General features: G+C 36.9%; 1 protein-coding gene across 1 annotated transcript in view; it reads right to left on the bottom strand.

Annotated features, from left to right (window-relative positions):
- Positions 1–22231, bottom strand: part of SEC23A (Sec23 homolog A, coat complex II component) — a 64249-nt gene extending 42018 nt beyond the window's left edge. The window contains exons 1-8 of the mRNA XM_027847421.1: positions 22170–22231; positions 15154–15392; positions 10746–10803; positions 9009–9095; positions 7968–8204; positions 4757–4836; positions 3554–3698; positions 2151–2309 (exon numbers count right to left, since the gene is read on the bottom strand). Of these exons, the coding sequence (XP_027703222.1) occupies positions 2151–2309; positions 3554–3698; positions 4757–4836; positions 7968–8204; positions 9009–9095; positions 10746–10803; positions 15154–15374 (987 nt within the window). The 5' untranslated portion in view covers positions 15375–15392; positions 22170–22231. The remainder of the gene's footprint in view (positions 1–2150; positions 2310–3553; positions 3699–4756; positions 4837–7967; positions 8205–9008; positions 9096–10745; positions 10804–15153; positions 15393–22169) is intronic.
- Between the last annotated feature and the right edge of the window lie 522 nt (positions 22232–22753).

The raw sequence follows: 22753 nt of genomic DNA, 5'->3' as shown, positions 1-22753 counted from the left end.
AGATAGATAGATAGACAGATAGATAGATAGATAGATAGATAGACAGACAGACAGAGAGACAGATGATTAAAATAGTCAAAGGATAGGTAGGTTCTTCTCAAACGAAGAACCAAAGCTATTAACAATCATATAAAATGATCTGAATCACTAATAGTAAGAGAAATTCAAATTAAAACAATTTCAAGATTCCATCTCAATCCCAGAAGATTAGCAAAGATGATGAAAAGAGAAAATGGGGCTGGAGGGGTACAGGAAAGTAGATACACTGATGTCTTGTTGATGGAGCTATGAAATAGTCTGGCCAATCTGGAAAATAATTTGATGCTATATCCAAAAAGTAACAAAACTATACCTACTCTTTGACTTAATTATACCATTATTAGACATATCCCAAAAAGATCAAAGAAATATGGAAAGGATCCACATGTACAAAAATAATGCGAGAAGCATTTTTTTATTGTAGCAAAAAACTTGAAACAAAGAGGATGACCATCAGTTAGAGAATGGATAAAGAGATCATGGTAGATGAACATAATAAAATATTGTTATGCCACAAGAAATGACTAAAGGGATGAATTCAGAGAAACTGAGGAGCTTCTATGAACAAATACAGAGCAAAGCTAGGAGAACCAGAAGAACAATTCACATAATTTACAACACCATAAAGAAAAATAAATTTCAAAGACTGAAGAACTCTGATCAATACAACAACCAACCAAAACTCTATAGGACCAATACTAAAGCATGCTACCCACCTTCTGACAAAGAGGTGATGGACATAAGGTGAAGAACAAAACAATTCATTGTCAAATATTTCCAGTTTGAATCTATTTTTGTTGAGTGTGCTTATGTATTACAGAGGAGGGTTTTGTTTGTTTTTTAATTTGAGGAAGGAGAAGGTTTAGTATCGGTGATGTCCCCACCCCCCACCAAAAAAAAAAAAGAAAGAAAAACGTGTCATTGATGTATTTTTCTAAATGTACATAAGAGAAGGAAGTTCAGAGAGAGAAAGAGACAAGTTGGACAGTTTTGAAACTAATGTATTGAATTTACTACACTTTTTAAAAAACACAAGCTTGGTTTGATATGCAATCCTTTTTCTGTTCTCTGTATGTAGAAAAGTTCATGTTTATGTTTGTCTAGTTGAGAAAAGCAAAATACATATTTTTTTTCAATTGGGATACCACAACAATCCAAGACGTTTGTTAAATTTTCTAATCCCAAAAATCCAAAACAAGAAATTATATCTAAGTTACAGAATCTGACTTTTAAGAAACCCCAGAGCCATGTAGTCAATCTATACCTCAACAAGAATACCCAGTATAACACAAGCAACAAGTGATTCTGCCTTCTCACACCAAACATTAAAATTAAGCTAAGCTAAAGCAAATCCATTATCCCCTTAGACAGTGTAGATTAGCTGAGTGTGATTTTAAAAAAAAAAGGAAGCTGAACTCCTGACCTGATTAAAAATATTCTAGACTTTATCCTTTGTAAGCTAAGTGGCACAGTGTATAGAGTTCTGGGCCTGCTGTCAAGAAGACTTGAGTTTAAATTTGGCCTCAAAAACTTCCTACTTATGTGACTACGGGCAAATCACTTAACCTCTGTTTGCCTCAGTTTCCTCAAATGTAAAATGAGAATAATAATAGACTCTACCTTCCAGGGCTACTGTAAGGATCAAATGAGATAATAATTGTAAAGTGCTTAGCACATAATAAGCACTATATAAATGTTAGCTATTACTATTACTATCCAACTCTTCATGGCACTATTTCATGTGTTCCTGCTAAACTTTTCAAGAGAGATCTACTTCTGATGGAGACAGGTAATATATCTTCAAATAACTTTAAGGCCCAACCTTCTCTCCACATAAGATATATTCATTTGATTGTTTTAGAGAAAGTTGCAAAGACAAACTTTTCTGGTCTTGTCAAGTCTAAGCACTCTATTTTTAGAAAAAAAAAATCAACAAATTCCAATTAACTTAAGATTGCTCATTTACTCAACTTTTTTTTCCCTGATATACTGCCTCCCAAAACAACCCATACCTATTCATATTCAAATAAAAAGCTAAGTGTCAAATTTGGGGGGGAAAAAAAGTCATAAAATGTTTCCATTAAGTAAAATTAATAAAAATCAAAACTTACTTTAGTTCCTTTTTTAACATATTTGGCATTGTCTTTTTCAATGTCATGCCAGGATCTTATAGGTGTCTTTAGCTCATCTCCAACTACCATTCCAGGCCCCTGAGTAGCTGGACCACCAATGAACATCATAATACGAGCACCAGTGTTTGGGAAAGTGCACTGTTAGAAGAAAACAAAACATCAAAAGCAGTTTAATAAAAATTATCTTCTTTAATACTTCAAGGATCATAATAATTTTTTAAAAAACAACACTAAAAGACTATAGAACTCTAACCAATACAATGACCGCAATCAGCAATCAGAAGACTGATGATGAGGCATGCCTACTGCCTCTCAAGAGACAAGGGACAGACCAGCAGTACAAAATAAAGCAAATATTTTCAACCACAGCCCATACGTTGATTGTTTTACTTGATTATACTTATTTGTTACAAGAAGGGCTTGTTGGCAGAATGGAGGGATAGGATCCATGAGTAGTAACAATAAGAAATTACACAAGTAAAAATAATTCAAGGGTCAATGATTTTACCATTGTCACTATTATTTATCTCTCCACTATCAAAGCTCAAAATATCTCTATAATTTAGAAACTTGTATTCATGAGCTGCTGTGGCCAAAAAATTCATTACTGGTTACCAATTCTCTGACCTTAGCCCAATTGATTCTTAGACAGCAGACCGGAAAGCCACTATCAGGTCACTTTCCAGGCTGGTGGACCTTGTCAAAAGCCTTTTGGCTAACCTGACATGACCTTCAAGAACAGTTTCACCTTCATTTCACAATAAGCCATTTGAGTAAGATTTCAATGGAAGAAAGAAAACACATGTGAATAAAAAGATTTATAGACATTCAAATTCTTTTTGAGGCCAAAAGAAATAATTTCTCTTTTCTTACATCTAAAATGCTGCAAATCAAGCTTCCAAAAATGCAGTTTAAAAAAGGAAACAAACCCAAGTATTTCCTTTTCAAAAAATTCTATTGTAAAAGAAAAAATAGTCTCTTAACTTTAAAAATGTGCAAATATAAATGTAATCCCTATAAATAAGCATGCTTCCCTGTCATCTAACTCTTATGCTGGTAGTGGATGAGAAGAGATGACAGAGAGGTTACTTTATGTATTAAAAAAAGTTTTAAGACACAAACTTATAGAACAAAATACGCAGAATCAGGAGACAATTTATATGGCAACCACAATAATGTAAAGGAAAACAAAATGAAAGACTTAAGAACTCTAATACGTGTTTTGGTTTGTTTTTTTGGCTTTGTGTTGGGTTTTTTTGCTTAATAATATTTATTTGTTACAAGTGATACTATTATTAGGAATGAGAGAAGGGAGTCACTGAAACTTGAGAATGATGTGAAAAAAGAAAAAGCATCAATAGGAAAAAAGGCATAATCATCACCTCAAGAAGTCCTACAGCTATGGAAAGAGCCACCCCTGAGGAACGCAAAGGTCTCTTGCCCTGAGGAACAGGCCAAGGGTCTCGCTGAAGTTCTCCCAGAAGGTCTGTAAGATTCATGTCTATTTTCTGTACTGGCTGTAAAAATCTGCAAAACAAAATTAAATAAAAAGGACTCCATTTAATTTTTTCCGACACTCACCCTAAAAAGATTGGTTTGTAAGACATATCTTAGTAGACTAGACACAAAATTGATTATCTAAGCACTATGCTTCAGGGCTTAATCTCTCACTTTCCTATTAAGTGAGATATGGCACTGTTAAAGTTTCCCTGTGAAAATAAGCAGTAATTGGCTACATGTAAAAGTCAAACTCGGTACCCTTTTTCTCTTATTTACATCAAAAAATTATTGCAAAAGACAAACTAATGTCCTTTAAAATATATAACATGAATATATGTCAAAAAACTTTGTACAATAAAATGTAATAAACACTACGCACATATACAAAGTCAGGCATCAAACACCAGGCAATTCAATTACACAAACATTTACCAAGCATCTGCTAAGCAATGAGTGGGATAAAAAGATGAACTAAGTTCATTCAATGAACTAATAACAATCTATTCAGGAGGTTATATATTCACATGGAAGCATAATAAAAGGGTGAAAATGCATAAAGTATAGGAGAGTTCAAAGGAAGAAAATATCACTTCTGAGAAAGGACAGAGGAAGGGAAAGTAGATTAGAGAAATCTTTACAGAGAAATATATTGAAAAGACAGAACTAGTAAAACTTATTAACTACCTGATCTGGAGGAAAAGGAAGCATAAATATCATATAAAGATTTCAAGCATTAGCTATCAGAAGAATGGTAGAACCACTCACGAAAATCTAAATCAGAAAAAATAAGAGATAAAAGGGTGAACGGGTGGTAGACATAATATTTAGTTCAGCTTTGGACTTATGTGATCTGAAGTGCCAGTCGAAACTTTCCATTACCATTGGTCAGTAATGATTTAAAATCTGGGTTTGGAACCTAGTAAAGAGCTCTGAGCTGAAAATAAAGATTTGGGAGTTAGCAATTAAAGAAATATAATACCTTTTCCTTTGAACCACTCTTTCTACAACCACAAATGCTTTAAATTCAGGGAAAAAAAATAAAGGGTCATCCACATCAAATTATCTGGGTTATATTCAATTATTACCTGTTTGATGGAGGTGGTTGCTGTACCTGAGGACCACGAGCTGCCTGGGTAATGGGTACTTTAGAGAGTCCCAACATTTCCTGTTGTAAAGATGAAATCATTTACATAGGTGAAATGTATATAATGCATTATAAAAGACAACTGTATTTCATAACTGCTTAAAACAAGTTATCATGCAACTTGTGCCAACATCTTGTTTTCTTCCAAAAATACTGAAGAAATCCATGTTTCATATAAAATTCTCAGTTTTGTTTTTCATTTATCATGTAAAATATCTTTCATTAGCATTTTCCTGGATTTTCAAATGTTTACTATTGAAGTAAAAGAAAAACACTATGAACCATATATGAAGTTTGAACTAAGCAATGGATCCATGACTTTATCAGTCTGACGAATTCAAGTATGGAAATCCTTCTACTAGGGAAAAGTTCTACAAAAGTGCACAAAAAGGGATAAAAAGATGACTTGCCCAGGGTGACAGCTAGAAGTGTTAAGTCAGAATCTGAACCCAGGCATTCCTGACATTAAGCCCAGCAATCAGTCCACTATTCTGTGCTGCCTCTGCACTAATGTACATATTACAGAAAATAAGTTTATTAACAGGAATTTCTAAGACATGAAAAGGTGAAAATTTTTAAACGGAAAATATTAATGCTGTGCTTATAAATTCTAGCATTCAATTTGGTCAATTGGAAAATCCCCAACCCACCCATATTTGGCTAACATCTACCACCAAAAACTGCTGAACAGCTCAGATTCAGGAAATCCTACAAATCAGGGTAGACCTAGAACCAGATTTACAGGGACTACCCTCCAACAAAACTAAAAGCTTATCTCTAAAAATACCACTGACAGAAAACCAGTCCAAAATTGAAGCAAAGGAAATTACAGACAGAAAAGAAAGCAGAACCAAGGCAACTATATACAGAACAATAATTACAATAATGTAAAGGAAAATACCAAAAGACATGAGAATTCAGATGAATGTAATGACTAATTTGGATTCCAGAAGACTGAGGATGAAACACACTTCCTCTCTACAAAAAAGCAGTGAACTAGTAGCACAAAATGTTGCATAAGCTGTCTAAGGTGGGGTTGAAACCATTCCATCCCATTTTAGTTCTAATACCTTAACTAGGTGAGAACACATCTCAATCAATTGATCAAACAAAAGACTTTATGCTAAGTGTGAAAAGTCTTTGAAAGCCACTGGATTAAGTCAACTGATGCCAGACAAAAAGTCTCTTCCAAAAGACTAGAAAACTTAGTCATGTCCTCAGGGATTGTATTTTATGTAGCAAGTAGAAAAAAAGAAAAGAATTCCAGAAATCAGAGATGTGACTTTCCATCACATTTCTAAAAAGTGACTGAATTGGAGAGGGTAGAGGAAAGGAGAAGTCTTGTCTTTGGCCCGAGACAGACCTCCTGACCACTCCATCTTGATCAGAGAACCTTCCAGCTTCAAAGGGTCCTGAGGATGTTGGATTTTCCATCTTCCTATTGGTACCCTAGCATTATATTCATAGCAGCTTGCATCTTTCCACTGGTGTCCTACAAATGTTCTTCGATTAGCTGGCAACACTGCCTGCATCACTGGGAGTCAAGGAAGGACTAGCCTCATGGTTCCCAGCAAAGAGATCACACCATGACTAAAGGGAACTTCTTGAGCACCACACAAACGGGAGAAAAGGACTTCCAGTAACTAAGAGCTGTGAGTTACCCTTCTGCCACATGTGTTCTCTAAACTTCAGACCATTTTATCCTAGATTCCCAGTACTTGTAGAAAAGTAAGTCACGTATTTTTAGGAGAATGCTTTATACCAACTATTCTTATTGTACTACATTTTAGTAAATACCTATTTCTAAAAACTACCTAAGGTCAACTGATTAAATGAATCTCCAATGACAATGTTGGGGTGAAGCACACAAATGGAAGCTGTAAACGCCAATCAATGGCTTTATAGAATTACTCCTGACCCCTGAGGTTACCCCTAGAATCCTGAGGGAGAAGTAGCCTGTTAATTTCACATTACTTTTCAAACTGTCCTTCTTGTCTGCGCTTCCTTCTGAACTTCCTTCTGTTGTCCTTGAATTTTTTAAGATGTGTTAATAGCCCTCTTCCTTTTTGCTAATACTCCTCTACCTATATTGCTTTTATCCTCCTTTCTCTTTTCCTTCTGAAAACCTTCAGAACAGAACCAATCTACCCCCAGGTACACAGTTTTTCTTGTTTACTTTCCTTGATACCCTTTAAAGACATTAATGTTCTAAAAGGACATTTTTTTCTTCTCCCTTGTTACAATGTTAGAACTGTATCATCATATGGCATTTTTCGGTTTTGCAAATAAATTTACCTAAGTTTCTTGGATTTGTATTTTTATTTTGTTTTGGTTTTGCTTTTTGGTGAGGGGCCTGTTTGGGATCTTCTTGGTAAGGGTCTATGGTGTCAAAATAAATTCATTAAAAATTAACCTTGCTGTTGGTTAAAAAAATGTCACCTGGTAGAGTTCCTTTCCATTGCTAGACAGAGTATATGCTTCTTTACGTGTTACAATTGAAATGCTGATCACAGGACCAGATTGCTCACGAGTAAAGCACTGATTCAAAAAGCAACTGAACTCATAACTTCTTTGATATAAGGATACAAGGAACCTTCCTCTACCAATGCAGGACTGCAACTTGGACCCTTACCAGGCTGCCTACAGCACTGACAGGTTAAGTAATTTGCACAAGGTTACACAGCCAACATGTGTCAGAGTTAGGACTTAAGCCCTAGGTCTTCCTAGCTACAAGATCAATCCCTCTGTCCATTGTGCAATACTGACTCTCATTAGTGAAATATGCCAACAGCAGAGTAGTAGGTATTTAATAATTACTGTTGTTTGATCAAAATTTTGAAGTTTGTAATATTAGACTCTAATAATTCTAAACTTAAAATTTAAAAAGTAAAAATACTGCAACTGCAAATTTAAAATACTAGGCAACTTAAGCTACTAAACGTCAACATTTTGAAACTATTGAAATCAGGCAAATGGAGAGAAAAGACTAGAATGGAACATTCAAATGTTCATTATGTCATAATGACAATGATAACAGCTACCTCCTATAAAACCTTTTCTGGAAAGTTATTTGAAAGAAGCATTTATATTTAACAGTAAGCGATCATCTTTGTTCACATACACACTTTGAATTACTACTCTTGCCCACTTACCTGCAATTGTTTTGCAGTTAAATCTTTTGTTCCTCTGAAGACATAGCTTTTTGAAATGCCCTCACAACCAAGTTCATGGACCTGCACCATTCTCCCAAAGGTAATAAGTCCCACCAAAGCCGTAGATGGTAAAAGACTGAGTGACATCTGCATAGATTCTTTCAAGGCTTGTAAATCTTCATCTTCCATACAAGTATCCACCACATACAGAAATATCAAAGGCATCTGAGGACCACGCTTTAAAAACACAAATGATCAGAATGAGGCGGGGAAAGTATGTTGTTGCTTTTTTTTAATGACTACACTTTTTTCCCTTTGCACAGATTTACACATTATTTATTTTCAAAGCATTAAAACTGTGCCAGGACAGAACAGGCTCAACTCAAGCACTTGAACTCTCTGCAATACTTAGAAGGAAAATGATTATTTCTACGCCTTAAGTACTTGGGCAAATAAATACACAGAGAAATAACAAAATTTCCGAGTTTTACCAGGGACCAATTTATAAATAGTTTAATAGGTCAGGTTTAACTAACTTAAATTAAAGATGCCAAACAGCATTTAAAAATCACTTTTTATGAATATGAGTGAATTGACATCTTAGTAACATATCAAGATTATTAATGCTTTGTTGGTCACATTCAGAAATCCAAAAAACAGATTTTGTCTTGTTACACTGGTTTTAAAAGGTTGTGACTAAAATGCTAACAAATTCAATTTGTGGGGGGAAAAGGATTATGTCTTCACCAAGTGAAACATTAATTCATTCTAACAGTTATTTTGTAGTTATTGTGAAGGGAAGTCATGTTTAGTTAGGGTTCTGATTAGATAACCCCTAGAGTCCCTTGCAATAGATTTTGTATTTCTGTGAAGTCATTCTGGGGTTCAGTGTCCTAATTTGCAAAATGAGGAATTTGGAAGACATAACGGGGCTGGCCTTCCATCCCTAAATTTTATGATCCAAAATAATGACTGCCAGGAGGGGAGTACTGGCCCTGTAAAGTCTTTAAAGTCTTTAAAGATGTGTCTTGATGGTCTTACCAGTACTACATATTCAATGCTTGAAAACTGAGGTAAAAGTTCAGCAGGTTGATTGAGTTCAGATATGCCAGCATATGTAGGTGGAAACTACAGGGAGGAAAAAAGTAAAATTTAGAACACTGTTTTCCAAAAAAAGAATTAAGAACTGAAAAGATAAATGTGTTTTCCTGATTGTTTTATTTCCCAGAAAAGAACACCTCCATGGATTTAAACAAGCCATTGCCCATACCTAGAAGAGACTCCCTCCATCTGTCTTCACCTATTTAAATCTTCCCTTTCTTAAAAGTTCCAGCTCATGTCCTATATACCTCCAAGAAGCTTCCCCTCAGCTAGAGGTGATTCTCCCCTGACCCCCACAACCTAAGTCTCTCATTTGCTGTTCAATTTCTTCTACATACTTGTCACATGTTACTCTTTTCCACTGGAAGTTCCTTTGAGGGCAGAACTAGGTTTTACTTCATCTCTGTAGTACCAGGGCTTAGCACAGTGCTATTCCACCAGGACACAGAAGCCTACCAGCAGGAGCCTCTTGCCAGCTATCTACCACTCCTTGCATCTTGTCACCAGGAGAAACAACCCTCCAAACCTGAGAGTGGATCCACTCAGCTCTAGGGCCAAGCCCTAAACATTTTCCTCCTCTTTAGGTCTGAGTCTCTCCCCCGAGGGCAGGGTCAGGTGCTGTGCATCCTGTGTAGATCCTTGTAGGGATGGCCAGCTTCCCATCTGGGAGGTGAAGGAAAAACCATTCCACCTCACGGATCCTTTTCCCTCCCCAGTTTGGCAGAGATTTCAGGGCTGTCCCAAAGTACAGCAAATGAGGGGATAGGCCCTGGGTTCCAGAGAACCCCATCTCAACAAGTCTAAACATTCATTCCCATGATATCCCTTCAAACACTTGAAGACAGCTACCATACCAATAGCCAATGGGCTATTAACTGGAAAGTAAAGAAAACCTTTTATTGACCAGCCTTTGAGCAATCACTTTCCAGGGCTGAGGAACTCTGCTCCTGACCATGATAGATACTTCACAAAAGAATTAAGAAGCAAGAGAAACTTCTGCCTTATTAGACCCTGCTCCACCACAAAGACCCAGGAATCCTGCCTCCTAGCCCAGCATCCCCATATGCAAGTTCCCCTGAAGGGACACAGACCTCTTTGTTCTATGGGCCAACTCTACCTCACAAACCCAGGCAGCCCCTTTTCCCAGTACTCCCCTCTCGGCAGTCAGATGTACCTGTCCCAACCCCATAGTTCTGTTACAACACCTGGCATGTCCTGCCTCTTAGATTCTACCTCTGCTCTCCTTACCCAGACCTCCTGCCTCTCTGGCCCCACTTCCTTCAAAGCTCTCAACTCCCCAGCCAGGGTTTTTTCTTTCTCAGCTCCTCCCTCACTTCAGACACTCATAATCCTAAGATCTCACCAGAAACTCTCCCTGATCCAAACCTAGTAATATGAGATCACCCCACCTCAGTTCCCCTTCCTCTCAGCAGAAATTGTGTCTCCCAGCTTTAGCTTCCTTTGGACATTCCCAGATCTCCTCATCCCAAGCCTTCACTGCCCCCAACTTTGCATCTTTATGTTTGCATCCCCAAAGCCTAGCACAGTGGCTTAATTATAGTAGGGATTCATAAGTGATATTTTAATTAAATTAATAAGGATGTTTTTGTTCATTTAATTACTTTTAAACATAAATATTCATAATAGATTTATCTTGCAAAATATGGATTTTCTTACCTGATTCCTTTGATAGCAAAAATTGCACGCCCACAGTTTTGCTCGGTAATCCACTTGACTATTTTTTTTAAAAAAGATAAGAAATGGTGTATAATTATTAATTTAACAATGCTTCACTTTATTATGCAGATTTTTACTTTGGCAAAATTATTTTTATAATTTTCAAAAGCATCTCAAATCATCAGAATAAAAATATTTCTATATTCAAGAAATAAAAACAATAGAAACAGGTGACAAAGTGATTTTTTTTAAATTAAGTCTTTAGTTTCACATTCCACCAGGCACCTAAATCTCACCCTATATTAGTGCAACTCATATTAACAATCTATATAAATTAATGTAAATATAAAATAAGACATATAGGAATATTTTTAATTATCATACTTCACAAAACTTTATACTAGCTATTACATATTGAACTGATTCTAAAGGAACCATAGCTAAGGGAGATAAAGCAAAAAATCAACAATTTCTCTAATATAATAAACAGTCCATTTAAAAAGTAATGTAGCAACTTTTCCATTCTATATCAAATGCCAAATGAAATTAAAAGGATAAATAGATCATAGATTTAGAGTTGGAAGGGCCCTTAGGAGTCATCCAATCCAACCTCCCTATTTTACAGATTAGATTCAGAAAAACGAAGTTATATCAATGTAGATCACAGCTGATCAAGCCCACATGCTTTGGGCTCAGAGGCAGCTAGGTGGCTCAATGGATACAGTGCTGGGCCTGGAGTCAGGAAGATCTGAGTTCAAATCCAACCTCACATTTACTAGCTGTGTGACTTTGGGCAAGTCACTTAACCTCTGTCTGCCTTAATCCACTGGAGAAGGAAATAACAAACCACTCCAGTATCTTTGCCAAGAAAATCCCATGGCCAGTACTGGCATAAGATGATCCACAGGGTAACAGAGTCAGACACAACTGAGCAACAAACAATTCCTGACAATTAAAGCAGTGTTATAAAATCAATTTTTAAAACTTTTTCAAATTTCTGTTGACAAGGTGACACCTTCCTTCTTTCAATAAGGGTATGTGTGATATGACTATGGAATGTAATATATAGTGTGAGACAAATCTACTGTGTCAACTTGATTGGTTTGAAAGTTCTTCTTGTTCACAAGAATCAATAATCAACAAGCATTTATTAAGTACTTACTCAGTGCCAGGCACTGTGGATACAAAGACAAATGCAAAATGGTCCCTGCTCTGAAGAAACTTACCTTCTGCTGGAAGAGACAACACATGCATATATACAGAGGTTCCTAAACTTATTTGGCCTAACCCCCTTTTCAAAAAAAAAATTACTCAGTGACCCCCGCATATCTACTTTCTTGAACCCTTTAATGTTTTTTTTAAAATGTGCATCATTTCAAAAAAAATTTTTTTAAATAATGCATCTTAAATTTAATAATTTTTGTAAATTTGGTGTTATTTTCCTGCACTGAAATTTTGATGATGCAATATTGCATCATATAACTACACAGAGTCATAATGTAAACAAATCATCACATGCATATATTCCTGCCAATGCATGATGCATACTGGACTCGCCGTCAACACATGCTCGCCTGCCAACACTTGCTTGTTAAGACCTGTCAGCAGACTCGACACACTGATAGAATATAACTTACATTTTGTGTGTATGTTTGGAAAATAATGTAATCACTACTTTAACTCTGTTACACAACAGATGAAATGTGAACAAGTTTTTTCAAAATTCTCTTCTCTTCTTTCCTTATGCTTCTACCACCCCCTTATTTTTATTCAATGCCCCCCCCAACAGCACCTGAGGCTACTACTGACCCCGCCCCTAGGTCACTCCAATGCTCCCCAGGGGGTAGTATCACTCACTTTGGGAACCTCTGCATATTTAGATATATACAAAACAGACAGAAGCTGATTTTGGAGGGAAGGCACTAGCAGCAGGCCAGGGAAATCAGGAAAAGTCTCATGTAGAAGCTTGAGCTTGAGCTGAACCTTGAAAGAAATTAGGAATTATATCAAGATGAGAAAGGAAGGCACTCCAGGCATGGGGGATAGCTAGTATAAAGGTATTAACATAGATAATGGAGTCCCATGTATGAGGAACAGTGAGTAGGCCAGCTGCATAGATCACAATGTGCATGGAGAGGAATAAACAACAAAAAAGCCTGAAAAGATAGTATGAGATCAGGGCTTTACATTTAAAGGGCTTTAAGTATCTAATTTAGAAAGAGTTCAAAAAAGAGTTAAGGATAAATGACTGTGGTATAAAAACAAAAGGGAGCAAAAAAAAAAAACTTATGCTTAAACTGTTATGTCCTAGGAAAGGATACAGTCTTTTTAACTGAATTAGGCTAATAGGCAAGTGATATTATAATTGCAGGAAAAGCAAAGTACACAAGCTCCAGCTAAAAAAGGTTAAGTAAGAGAAATAAAAGGTAGTTCCACTTTTCTTCAAAAGAGAAAAAAGATGTAAAAATACAGAACTATTTCCTAGAGAAGGCAGAAAAGCCTGTTAGGATCACCCTGTTTCAAACACCTGGATTAAGCTATCCTCTTTTCTGTTTCTTCCCCACTACAGCACCCATCAAAATTTGTTGGTGCAAACTCAAATAGTATCCAAAGTGCAGCTCCTGAGGGAGTCAACTTCCTGCAGGGGGCTCATCTCTTCTTCACCCCTCCCCATCAAATTAATCTCTCTCTCAACTTACTCCACAGCATTTTATAGTCTTATTATGAATTTATCATACTCTTTAATTTGTATTTTTGTAATTATTTATATATCCAAGTATCCCTATTCAACAATTAGCTCCTTAAAGACAATGATCATGTTATTTCAATCAATCAACAAATATTTATTAAGCCCTTACTATGTGCCAGGTATTGTGCTAAGCACTGAGGATCAAAAAGAGGCAAAAGACAGTCCCTGCCCTGAAGGAGCTCACAAGCTAATCTTATTTATATGAGTTATCTCCAAAGGGTCTGGTATATTGCAAATAGTAAGTGCTTAAAAATGAATAAAGAAGAAATAAAAAAGAAAAGAAAGCAAAGTATGGTTAATGATTTCACAAAAGAAATGGTTTTTACCAAGAGGAGGAAGGAGAGTCTCTGACTAGAGAAAAAGTTAAGAAAAAGGTAGCTAAATATTATAATATCCAGCAGCAGTTGCTATCTCATACTGTAAGAGAATAGTCTGACAAAAAGAAATCACAGTAATTAAGTCTGGATAGACATTTCAATCCCTGGAGGGTTTAGAAACCTAATTACAATTCAAAGTGAGTTATGTAATAACATTATAATCAAGGTCTGAATATGAAGTATGACAATTAAGTAATGACATTTTTTTCTAATATACATAAAAAAATTCATCAAAATGAATGTTTTCTCTAAATCTCAAGATCCAAGGAAAAGCTCCTGATCTTACCCCAATGAACACTCCAAAAAAAGGGATCCCCTTGGAAAACTGAAGACAGACTTATTATTACCAGCTTGTTTAACCACCTTATTCACTAGATGTGTTTCTGAAGGATGCAGGGCTACTTTGAAAAATCAAATCCTCCCTCAAAAGGACAAAGATTGGTCAGAACCAATTAAGTGATTCAAAATACTGAGCTAAAGACTGAATGAAAATTTTTTAAATATTTTGAGCAACGTGGTGTTGTTTAAAAATGAACATTTCTGGAAACAGAAAAAGTGGAAATGGAAAAAATGCATACACAGCCTTCCCAGGTGACCACTTTAAGAACACAACACTTATTCAAGGGCGTAGGTTTTTGTGTATTTGTTTAAAAAAAATCACTCAGGGGCAGCTAGGTGGCAGTGCGGATAGAGCTCCAGCTTTGGAGTTAGGAGGACCTGAGATCAAATTCAGCCTCAGACACGTAACACTCTCTGGTTGTATGACCCTGGGCAAGTCAGTTAACCCCACTGCCTTAAAAAAAAAAAAGTGCTAAAAGTATTATCTGAAATACTGGTCTTTAACTGTTTTAATGACAAAAAAAAATTTTGCTATAGAAAGGGATCAGAAATTTTAGATTTAAATCTAGAGAACTTTAGCTGCTATACAAATCTCCAAAATCCTATAACCACTGGTACAGCAACAATAGTGCCATCCAATATGGACATACCAACATAGCAAATGCAGCATTCTGAGTTTAATCAACTGCTTCGTGGCTGAACCTAAAAAACTGAATTACTAAACTGACAACAAATAATTACATTTATTGCAACAACATCCCACATGAATGCCCTGTATGGTATTACAATACTACTAACTACTCTTCAAGTCACAGCGGTGGGTGCTTTTGACAACTTTAAAACATACAGATTTTTGTGATTAATTTAATTCAAGAAAAAGATACTATAGGAGAAAAATGATTAACTGTTTTTTGCTTTAAAAAAAAAAAAAAAAAGAATCTACCATAAAGGATTCAAAACTGCCCGACATGTGGATCTGCTGCAGAGGACAGGTTCATATTGAATCGGAGGTAAATCAGGTCTCTCTTTCAGTGGCGTAAATAGGGATGCCACAGGAACAACCATTCTTGTAGCTTCAAGACGACTTGAAGGCCAAACATTCCAACTAAATCGAACTCCATCTCGATCTTCATTCTGCTGGATGAATTCCAGGAAGGTCGTCATTGTAAATGTTATTTATTTCTGTAACAAAATGGAAATAAATTAGTGTAAAATTCAGTCATTATTTAAAAGGCAGATTATACAACATATATGACTTTCAAAAAAATTTTATCAATTAAAAATAATCATGAAATGAAAATGAATGAGAAAAAACATGCCCCTTAAACTTATAAAGCTAATAACTAATTAAGGCCCCCAAATTCCCTATTGAATTTATTATATGCTTTAAAAAAAAGCAAGCAGTATAGATTAGATACTCACAATTTTATGTGCAATGCTTTTTCTATTCTGCTTTGTATATGGAAATGCTCATTTTTGAGCATTCATTCAGTTCAGAATTTTAAAATTATTTAAATATAAAAAACAAAATCATTATTAAAATAAACTTTTAATTTGAAATCAGTGAGACACATGGGTGTAATACCTTCTAAAGAAAGCTACTGTGATCAAAGGATATAAAGTCAGTTTTCAAAAAAAGAAAGCTAAGCTACGAATAGCCACATGAAAAAGTGATCCAAATCACTAATAAACAGAGAAATGCAAATTAAAGCTACTCTGAGATTCCACCTCTTACCTATCATATTGGTAAAGTTGTCAAAAGAGTAAAACAAGAAATGTTAGAATGGGAAAACAGGTATATTGATACAGAGGTATCAAACTTGCCCAAACCAGATTAAAATACAATTGGGAAATGTTTAACAAAATAAAAATATAATACAATATAGCTCATTTTAATTTGTGACTTTCTACATCAATATTCAGCCCTATTTGACGTTTATTGTGCTGTTTCTATTTTGAGTTTGACACCACTGTATCAATGCACTATTGATGCAACTATGAACTGGTCCAGCCATTCTAGAAATAAATTTGGAATTGTATCTAAAAAAGTCACTAAATTTGCATATCTTTTGAGCCAGCAATACCATTACTAGCCCTACACCCAAATGATGTAAAATAAAAATGCAAAGGACTCATATGTACAAAAATATTTATAACAACTCTTTTGTAGTGGCAAAGAACTAGAAACCTAAAGGTATGCCTATCAATTGAGCTGAAGAAATTATGGTACATGAATGTAATGGAATGCAAATAACAGAAGGGGCTGTTACAGAGAAACCTAGGAAGATTTATATGAACTAATCCTTAGGGAAGTGAGTAGAACTAGGAGAATAATTTATACAGTAACAGCAACATTGTAAAGACAAATGTAGAAAGACTTAAGAACTCTGATGAATAAATGATCATCCCCAGTTCCAAAGGACTAATGATAAAGCATTCTCTACAACTCCTAACAGAGAGGTAATAGATTCAAGGTACAGAATGCTGTATTTCTTTTTGAAAATGGCCTATGAGAGTATGTTTTGTTTGAATGTGCACATTTGTCAGAAAGATTTTGCTTTTCTTTTTTTTTTCATTGGAGGGAACAGTGAAAAGGAGAGAAAATAATTTTCTGCTTATTTAAAAAACTCAAAAGATGCTATAAATAATATTTTGACAACTTACTAACATTTAATGTGGAAGCAACATCATATAGTGGACAGAATGCTGGCTGGACTTGTGATGAGTAGGGACCTGGGTTCAAATCCCACTTCTGAGACTTTACTAGCTGTGTAAGTCACTTAACCTCTCAATTTCTTCTGATGTAAAATGAGGGTTGTGGACTAAATTACTACTAAGGTCCGTTTTGGCTATAAATCTATGATCCTATTATCATATCACATCTTTCATTAAAGTTCTACTGAGGTATCTTCAACCGTAGCATGGAGATGACCCTGATCTCTCAAATTTAATATCCATGGCACAAAAGGTATGAAAGGTGCTACCAAGCTGGAAAAGTGAATTATATGTCTGCTGATCAAAGATCTCCCTAGCAAAGTACAGAGAGACTCACCCCAAGACTGATGAGAGGATAATCTGGGGGCTGTGGTAATACTCAAAGACCAACTATCAGTATTAGTGGAGCAAGTCCTCACAACAATGAAACTACAGATCCTTGAAGTACTGAGCCAAATGTGTTGTGGATTATTTTTGCCATGGTATAAATTTTAATATTCTAACATTTATATACTTATGAAATGATTAATAAAATTGTTCTTAGTCCCAGACTTCATTCTAACATTAATATAATGGTTCCCTCTAAACAGATTGGTTTTTTTTACTAGAAAAATCCCTGCCATATTAGGGAAAACAATATGTGCATTAGTATATAGAAAACATATGCAAAGCAAATATAAGGTAAATTTGTGGGAAGAGGAACCAACAATTGGGAGGATAAGGAAAGATTTTATATACCAAGTTTTGCTTGAGAAGGAAACAAATGATTCTAAGGGTCAGGTGGGAGTGTATTCTAGGTATAGGAAATAGCTAGTATAAAGGTTAGGAGAGGGATCAAAGATCAAAATTCAATTATAATTTTCCTTCTGATTGGTCTCCCTGATTCAAGCCTCTCCCCTCTCAATAAATACAATCTCACCACATCACTCCTCTATTCAATAAACTGCAATGGTTCCCTAATCTAGAATCCATGAACTTTTTTAAAAAGTGTATTGATAACTATATTTCAATAACTAATTTTCTTTGAAATCTTATGTAATTTATTTTATGTATTTAAAAATATTACTGTGTTACTGGGTCAACCTGCTTCCCTAGGTTTTTCAAATGGGTCCATATCACAAAGTTAAGAACTCCTATTCTAAAGTCAAATATTAACATCTCTGGCATTTAAGGATTTTCACAGCCTGGCTCAAACCTACTTTTCTAGTCTAATTATACATTATTCCTCTTTACACACTCTATGATCTAGCTAGGTGACATAGGGGATACAGTACAGGGCCTGGAGTCAGGAAGACCTGAGTTCAAATCTAACCTCAGATACTTACTAGCTGTTTGACCCTGGGCAAGTGATTTAACCCTGTTTGCCTCAGTTTCCTCATCTGTAAAAGGAGTTAGACAAAGAAATGGAAAACCACTCCAATACTTTTATCAAGAAAAATCCCAAATGGAGTCTTAGAGAGTCTGACATTTAAAAATGACTAAACAACAATAAAAACGATCAAAGTTAAATTGGCCTTCTTGACACTCTTCACCCATGACATTCCATCACCCATCTCCATGCCTTTGCACTAACTGTGCCCATGCGTGCCCACCCGCTTACTTCTGTCTCTTAGAATGTCTAGTTTCATTCAAATCTGAACACCAACACCCCCTCTCCGCCTCCATAGAAATTATCTTGTATTATTGTATATATATATGTTTATAAAATGTTAAGTTCCCCAAGTAAATTTTTGTCTTTGTATTCTCAGCACGTAGCACAGTGCCTGGCACATAAAAGTATTTAATAAATTGTCAATGATTGATAGAATGACTGTATGACTTTATGCATGTTAAGTTACCATCTCTGAAACTTTTCCCTCATAAGAAAAGGGGGGGGGGGGGGGGGGAGAGTGGGTGAGAATTTGAACTAAACACTCTTAACCAGCGTATAAAAAAGAGCCTGTTCTCTCTCCAATCCATCCTCTCTATTCACATCAAAATGATCTTCCTGACATATAGGTCATACCATTAAATAACCTTCAGTGACTCCCCAATATCTCTAGAATTAAATACAAACACTTCAACCTGGCATTGAAGTCCTCCACTATTTAACTTTAACCTACAATGATGTGCAAAACAACTAGTTCAAAGTAAAATAATTAATTTTATCGTCTTACCAAATTATGCTTACAACTTTTACATCTTCAAAAAAACCTTTTAATATGCAACAAGCCCTTCTTTTGTTCTAACCATTTGTTTCTACAACATTTAGAACTGAATTCACAAGATTTTGACATATATTTTTAAATTCTTCATTGTGAAACTACACACTGGATATTAAGTATTAGATGTGGCAAACAGCCTGTCTTTTTCAAGTCTAGCCTTGATTACAGTCAATTGGTTTTCAACGGGATTTAAATCAGGCAAAGCCAGACCACTAAAGTAATTTTTTCTCCATCTCTTAGATAAATTTCTTAATATCTCATGACACATGGCATAACATAAGGCCATGTTGGTGGTATTCCATTTCCACTAGGTAATTTCTGTAATTCTGGAATAATTTTGCTTTCTTAATATGCCAAATTAGAGTCCATCATTCCCTCAGTAAGGACAAGACTTCCTGGCCCTTGGGAAGTAAAAATTCCTCAAAACATTCTGTAGAATAGATGTTTTACAGTATTTATGAAGATGAACAGATCTCAGAGGCTCACCTGGACTTCTCCTAAAAACAATTTTGGCATAGCCTTGATCGAAAATTCTTCAGTAAAATTTTCAGTAAAATTCTTCAGTAAAAATCACCTTTTCCCAATCTCTAGAACTCTAGAGTTTGAATTGTCTTACCTATAACAAGCATTCTTTCTTCATAGCAGCAGTTAACAACTGTTTCATTTTTACTAATATTCTAACTTCAAGAAGCCTGTATCCCTCTAAAAGTTTCAGTTTTTCTTTCTGAGGATTACTTAGGCTGCCTCACAGCAATCTTGGTGGTGTTTTCTATTTTCAACCACACTTTCCTTTGTACAGTGAAACTGATCTTGTTTCACTTGGATTAAACTGATCCTTGAAATGACTGATTTCCTCATACCAACATACACTGTAATATCTTTGAAGAGCCACAACTTTAGTACATTTCCTTGGAGTTATTACTAACTATTCTTAAAAACTATATAATTTAGTACACAACAACAAAAAAAGCAATAAAAACATCCATATGGTACGAAATCTAGCAAACAACTGACGGAGAACTAACCGTGGGGAAAGCAGCTCAATCTGTTTTTATCTGGTCAAGGTTGGCCATAAAAGTCAGCTTAATATAAGCAGCCTCACTCACATAGGACAAGACCTATGTGACTCTCTCACACTTGAAATAGTATCAAAATTGCCTATCCCAAGTAATTAGCACACTATTGCACCTTTCCAGCCTTACTTTAAATTAGTTTCCCATATCATGGCCAAATTTGACATTCCACCCCTATCTTCCACCTCTGTGCACTGCACAACTTAATACTCCTCATCTCTGATTTTCAGAATCATCATCATCATCATCATCATCACAGCTAACATTTATATAGTGCTTACTATGTGCTAGGCATTGTGCTAAGCACTTTACAATTATTATCTCATTTGATTCTCACAACAACCTTGAGAGTTAGGTGCTTATTATTATTATTATTATTATTATTATCCCCATTTTACAGATGAGAAAACAGAGACAAACCAGAGTGACTTGTCCAGGATCACACAGCTAGTAAGTGTCTGAAGCTGGATTTGAACTTAAGTTTTTGTGAATTCATTATCTTTCTTCAAGGCTCAACTCAAATGTCACCTTACCAGTAGAGCCTTTCTCTGATCTCCTCACCCCATCACCAACCAGACTGGCAAATTTTTCTATCCTTAAGACACCCTGAATTACATGAATATCGTTGGCCTTTAAAGAGCTTCACAACCTGGCCCCTTCCTGCCTTTTCAGTCTTTTTCGACTTTACAACTCTAATGCAATGACAGTGGCCCTCTTGGTGTTCCTTTCCCACAACACTCCCATCTCTTTACTCTGCTTTTTCATTAGCTGTCCTCTGTGCTCTCCCTCCTCACCTCCACCAGCTAACTTCTCTTGTTTCCTTAAGTGTCAGCTCAATCGCCAACTTCCGAAAGCCCTTCCCAGTTCCAAAGTGCCTTCCACTTAACCTAGAAATAAATCTTGCATAGTTACTTAAGTGTCTTCCTCCATTAAAATGTAAGCTCCTTGAGGGCAAAAACTATCTTTGAAACCCTTTTTTAGTATCCCTAGAGTTTGGCACAAAGATGAACAAGTCATTTTTTAAGCTTAGGAAATGATGGGGACACACACACACACACACAACACAAATGTATGTCCTGTCCATAAGCAGCTCACAACCTAATACGTGAGACGACATGACAAGAGCTAAAACACCAACAAGATATATACAAGATAATTTGGGGATAATCTCAGAGGGAAGTCCCTAGTACTAAATGACATACAGGAAGTGCTTAATAAATGTCAGTTGACCGACTAAATCCTAAGGGTCCTATGAGCCCTAATGGCTCTAAAATTCTATAAATGAATTATGAAATTGAGTCCCTCTGTTGAAAAACAAAGAATAAGGCTATAAGTATGATATTTAAATCAGTACTTTCTCGTTAAGTTAGTCTAAACAAAACATTCCTGTGAAAAAGATCAACGCACAAATCGTTCTTCATTCTGTAATAGACTAGATGGTAATAGATTTTCCATAAATTAGCAGCACCTTTCACACAAATGCTGGGGGCATTTCACACCCTCTACATCACAGGATAAATTCAGTCCTATTTGGAAACCAACCCACCCGCACAGCCCAGACGCAGACCGACCCTCCCTCCTGCCCGCCTCCCCCCCGCCCCGCGCGTTCCCGCCGGGCTCCAGGTGACAGGTCGCCCCGGTACGAAGTCTAGGCGCCCGGGGCGGGTGAGGCCGGGAGCCGGCGCCGGGCCGGGGCTGGGGGGGCTCCGCTCGGCCGCCCCGCCCCGCGCCGCCTTCTACAAAACCGTTCCAAGGCCCCAGCGAAGCTGCCCCGAGGGGGTGGGCGAGCCGGGCCAGGAAGAGCGGCCAGCGACCGCCAGGCCCTCCGGGCTCCGCGGCGCCCGCGGGCCGCGCTCCCACCCACCCGGATCCGGGGGCGCCCCCGACGCCCGCCCGCCCGGCCTCGGCGTCTACACAGCCGCCCATCCCTGAGCAAGTGGGAGCGGGTTCCCGCAAACGGCGCCTACCTGCGAGCAGGGTCCGCTCCGCGTCTGCCGCAGCCTCCTCCGCAGCCCTAACCCAACTGCCCCGCCCCCAAGACGGCGAGGCCGCCCCGCCCCCCTCGCCCGGGCCGAGCCTCAGGGCGCCGGCAACATGGCTGGTGCGGCCTGTGCCACGTATAGAGGAGGGCGGGGGAGGGGGGGAGCACGCCCGGGCACGCCCCACTGCTTGCTATCCCCAGCTAGTCCAGACCCGGGCGCCCAATCAATCCACCCGATCGAGGAGCATTTATTACACCAAATCTGTGCCAGGCTGGGTGCTAGGGTACAAAGGCAAACATGAGCCAGTCTCTGTTCTTAAAGAGTTTTCGTTCTGTTGGGGAACACAACATATGCATATGTAAATGTACACAGAATACAAAAGTATATGCAGTATATACAACAAATAAATACAAGAGAATTAAGACAAGAGAGTCAAGGAGGGAAGGCACTAGCAATTTTGGGGACTGGATAAGAGAGGGGTTCTACGAGGTAAAGGTAAAGATAAAGTTGAGCTAGGTGGCACTAGTGAATAGTGTGCTAGACCTGGAGTCAGGAAGATCTGATTTCAA

The sequence above is a fragment of the Vombatus ursinus genome, unplaced genomic scaffold, assembly GCF_900497805.2.
Source record: "Vombatus ursinus unplaced genomic scaffold, bare-nosed wombat genome assembly UNPS02015406.1, whole genome shotgun sequence".
Classification (NCBI taxonomy): Eukaryota; Metazoa; Chordata; class Mammalia; order Diprotodontia; family Vombatidae; genus Vombatus; species Vombatus ursinus.
This window is presented reverse-complemented; position numbering and strand designations above follow the sequence as displayed.